Source organism: Anneissia japonica, unplaced genomic scaffold, assembly GCF_011630105.1.
Source record: "Anneissia japonica isolate Jap-2015-1 unplaced genomic scaffold, ASM1163010v1 scaffold987_len1640505_cov201, whole genome shotgun sequence".
Taxonomy (NCBI): Eukaryota; Metazoa; Echinodermata; class Crinoidea; order Comatulida; family Comatulidae; genus Anneissia; species Anneissia japonica.
Window position 1 is genome coordinate 13,931 of NW_022714175.1, and position 3,612 is coordinate 17,542.

General features: G+C 26.6%; 1 protein-coding gene across 1 annotated transcript; it reads right to left on the reverse strand.

Annotated features, from left to right (window-relative positions):
• Positions 1-2,234: 2,234 nt before the first annotated feature.
• LOC117108979 (tyrosine-protein kinase SRK2-like) lies at positions 2,235-2,963 on the reverse strand. Its single transcript, XM_033251193.1, has one exon. The coding sequence runs from the start codon at positions 2,961-2,963 to the stop codon at positions 2,235-2,237; it is 729 nt and encodes a 242-aa protein (XP_033107084.1).
• Positions 2,964-3,612: the final 649 nt, after the last annotated feature.

The following is a 3,612-nucleotide window of genomic DNA, read 5'->3' on the forward strand; positions in this document are numbered from 1 at the left end:
TTCTTAATGGTGACTTTTTATTTAAACATTTTTTTTCAAATGAGTGACTCTTCCAGTAAGGCTGATCATAGAGAAAAGTTCTATTTTCTCTATGGGCTGATAAAGTCGCAGCACTCGAAGCACTGTCCAGTGATAGATATTCAATATAAAACCTTAAAAATTTTAAAGGATGAATATCCCGACATATGATTATAAATATAATTATGTACATTTAAAAATTTAAGTATGGAAAGATTTTGTGTTAAATGTCAGTTTATAATTCAAAATACAAATTATCAAAAGAAACAAATAATGATAATATTTTGAAAATAGGAAACAAGCTGTGCAAAAACTTACCCATAACATATGAACTGACCTTTGCTTTTGCATATATTGTCTTAGTCTTGTATTATTTATTTATTTATTTATTTATTTATCTGTTTATCTACTTATCTACTTACTTACGTACGTACATTTATTTATTTATTTATTTATCTGTCTGTCTGCTGTCTGTCTGTCTGCCTGCCTGCTTGCTTGTTTATTTATTTTGTTTATTTTATTTATTTATTTATTTTGCTTTATTTATTTATATATTTATTTATATATTTATTTATTTATCTATCTATCTATCTATCTATCTATCTTATCTATTTACATATTTATCTATTTATTTATTTATCTATTTTAATATTTATTTATGTACTATTTATTTATTTTGCTTACCTACTTATTTATTTACCAACTTACTTACTTACTTATTTATTTATTTATTAAGTTATACATTTACCGTACTTATTTATATATTTACTTTTTTACTTAGTTATTTAAATATTTATTTTATGTATTTACATATTTATTTATTTATCTATTTATCTATTTATTTACTTATTTATTTATTTATTTACTTATTTATTATTTTGGCTTTCGTGGGAGTCACCCACCTTTATTGTCACTCTTTTTTTCAATTGTTTTCATTCATTTTTCCATCTTTAATCTATATTACATTTCAAATAAAATACGGGTAACTAATATATACATATATAATACTTTTGTCAAAATTAAAGCCTTCTTTTTTACAAAGTATTTTTTTCCATGGTAAAGTTTGAAACAAAAAGCAAAAGAAAATAATAAGAGGTGGAAATTCATTAAATTGTATAATAATTAGATCCAAAATATAATCGATTTGTGAAATATATTTTTGGTAATTCACAGTCAGTATGACATCTTCTTTTGTTAAGTATATATATATACATATATATATTTACTTATTTATTTACTTATTTATTTATTTAATTATTTACTTACTTACCTACTTACTTATTTATTTATCTATTTATTTACTTATCTAATTATTTAATCATTTATTTATCTATTTATTCATTTATCTATTTCCCTATTTATCTATATATTTACTTATCTATTTACTGATAATTAACTTACTTACTTATTAATATATTTATTTATTTTATCTATATATTTACATATTTATTTACTGATGTATTTTTAAATTTATTTTTTTACTTATTTATTTATTTATTTACTTATTTACTTACTTATTTACTTAATTTCCTACTTACATTTATATATTTATCTATTTATTTTTGATTTATTTATTTATTATTGATTTATTTATTATTTATTTATTTATATATTCTTAATTTATATATTCACTTATTACTTATTTACTCACTTATGTACTTATTTATTTATTTATTACTTATTTATTTATTTACTTACTTACCTAGTCACTTATTTATCTAATTATCTACTTATCTATTTCCTTATTTTTTTATTCATTTATCTATTTATTTAATTGTTTATCTATTTACCAATTTATCTATATATTTACTTATCTACTTACTCATTTGCTTACTTACATATTTACTTAATTATTTATTTACTTATTTGCTTACTTATTTACTTAGTTATTTAGTGCTTTATTTAGTTATTTACTTATTTATTTACTTATTTACTATTTATATATTTATCTATATTCTATTCATCTATTTATTTATTTACCCATTGATCTACTTACATACATAATTGCTTAATTTACTTACTTGTTTATTTATTCATTAATTTACTTACTTATTTACTTATTTATTAATTTATTTACTTAGTTATGTACGTATTTACTTATTTATTTATTTACATTTTTAAAATTTTTTTTTGCTTTTTTTAAATATTTTTTTTTTAATTTTTGTTTTTTTATATATATATTTTTTTGTTTTTTAGTAACGCTCCTAAAAAGCTGTTTAAAACAAAGGTCTATCAATAGACTGGCAAACAGGAGTTACCCTTTCACAGTCTGCAACGAGGTCCAGAGTGCTGATGACGTAATCGAGAGGTGGTCGTTCGCCTGCATTGACCCTGATGCAAGCGTCTCCGACGGCTGACATATGGATGTTTCCAATGGCAGTTCCCAACACTTTGATGCCGTACCCCAGTGAAAAGATGTCAGTTTGCACTGAGTCACTGGCACCGTATACAATTTTCTCGATTGGAGTCTCGGGATGTTTGGATATGTAAAGATCTTTTTCAGCTTCTGATTTAAAGGACATTTTTTTGCTACGCCTTGGCTTTTGAATGCTGCTCACCATCCCGAAATCTGTTAGTTTTGCTGTGAAGCGTATGCCGTTGTGACAAATTAAGATGTTTCTAGCTGCCACGTCATTGTGTAAAAGTCCTCGTGTGTGCATCTCATGGAGGCCCTTTGCGACCTCGGATGTCATTGTGATGCATTCAAGTCCAGTTATTGTCGGACGTCCGGTTTTCATCACATTTAATAAGGTGATACTGGTGTGGGTTTGATTGTCGCCAACAAATTCTTGTACCATTCTGCATTCGTTACCTTCACGAAATACGCCGTAAACGTCTGGGAATGATGGCAAACCTGACAAGAATTCCATTACTCTTGCCTCCAGGCACATCTGGTTCCAAGCATCCTCAGGATCTTTGTAGTACTTCATGGATGCTAAAGTCATTAAAATACTGTACATAAAAAAATTAGGGTGATACAGATGTGTATAAGAGACAGCAACTGATGTTAACCATAGGTAAGATCACCTCTCCAGGCGATAACGATAGTGACGAACTTACCGATCGTCTTACTGGTATGAATATGATTTGGCCAGGTGAATAAGAAGATGAACAGTAGCTCCTATTTGAAGTAGATGATGAAAGTAATGATGATGATGATGATGATGATGATGATGATGATGATGATGATGACGATGATGATGATGATGATGATGATAATGATGATGAAAGTGATGATGATGATGAGGATGATGAAAGTGAAGATGTTGATGAGGATGATGAAGGAGATGGTAATGGTAATGATAGTAATGATACTGAAGTTAATGATGATGATGAAGAACTTGCTACGATAGATGATGATGAAGTAATCTTCACTTTTTGATCAGCATTCTTCAGTTCCAAACTTTCTTCAAAACTATAAGAAAATGCTTTGGTCATACAACAAGTTGATAATATAATAGAAGTAGTCTGCTTTCCAGTTACAAGTTGGTTGGGAGTTGGTGTAACCTCGGGTTGAGTTCTGGTATTATTTTCAGCTATTTTATCGACATTTGCCGTCTGTCGATTATTATCCACAGCATTTGTTGTTTCGTT

Coding starts and splice junctions, on each gene's coding strand:
- LOC117108979 (XM_033251193.1), bottom strand. CDS start 2,963: ATGACTTTAGCATCCATGAAGTACTACAAAGATCCTGAGGATGCTTGG.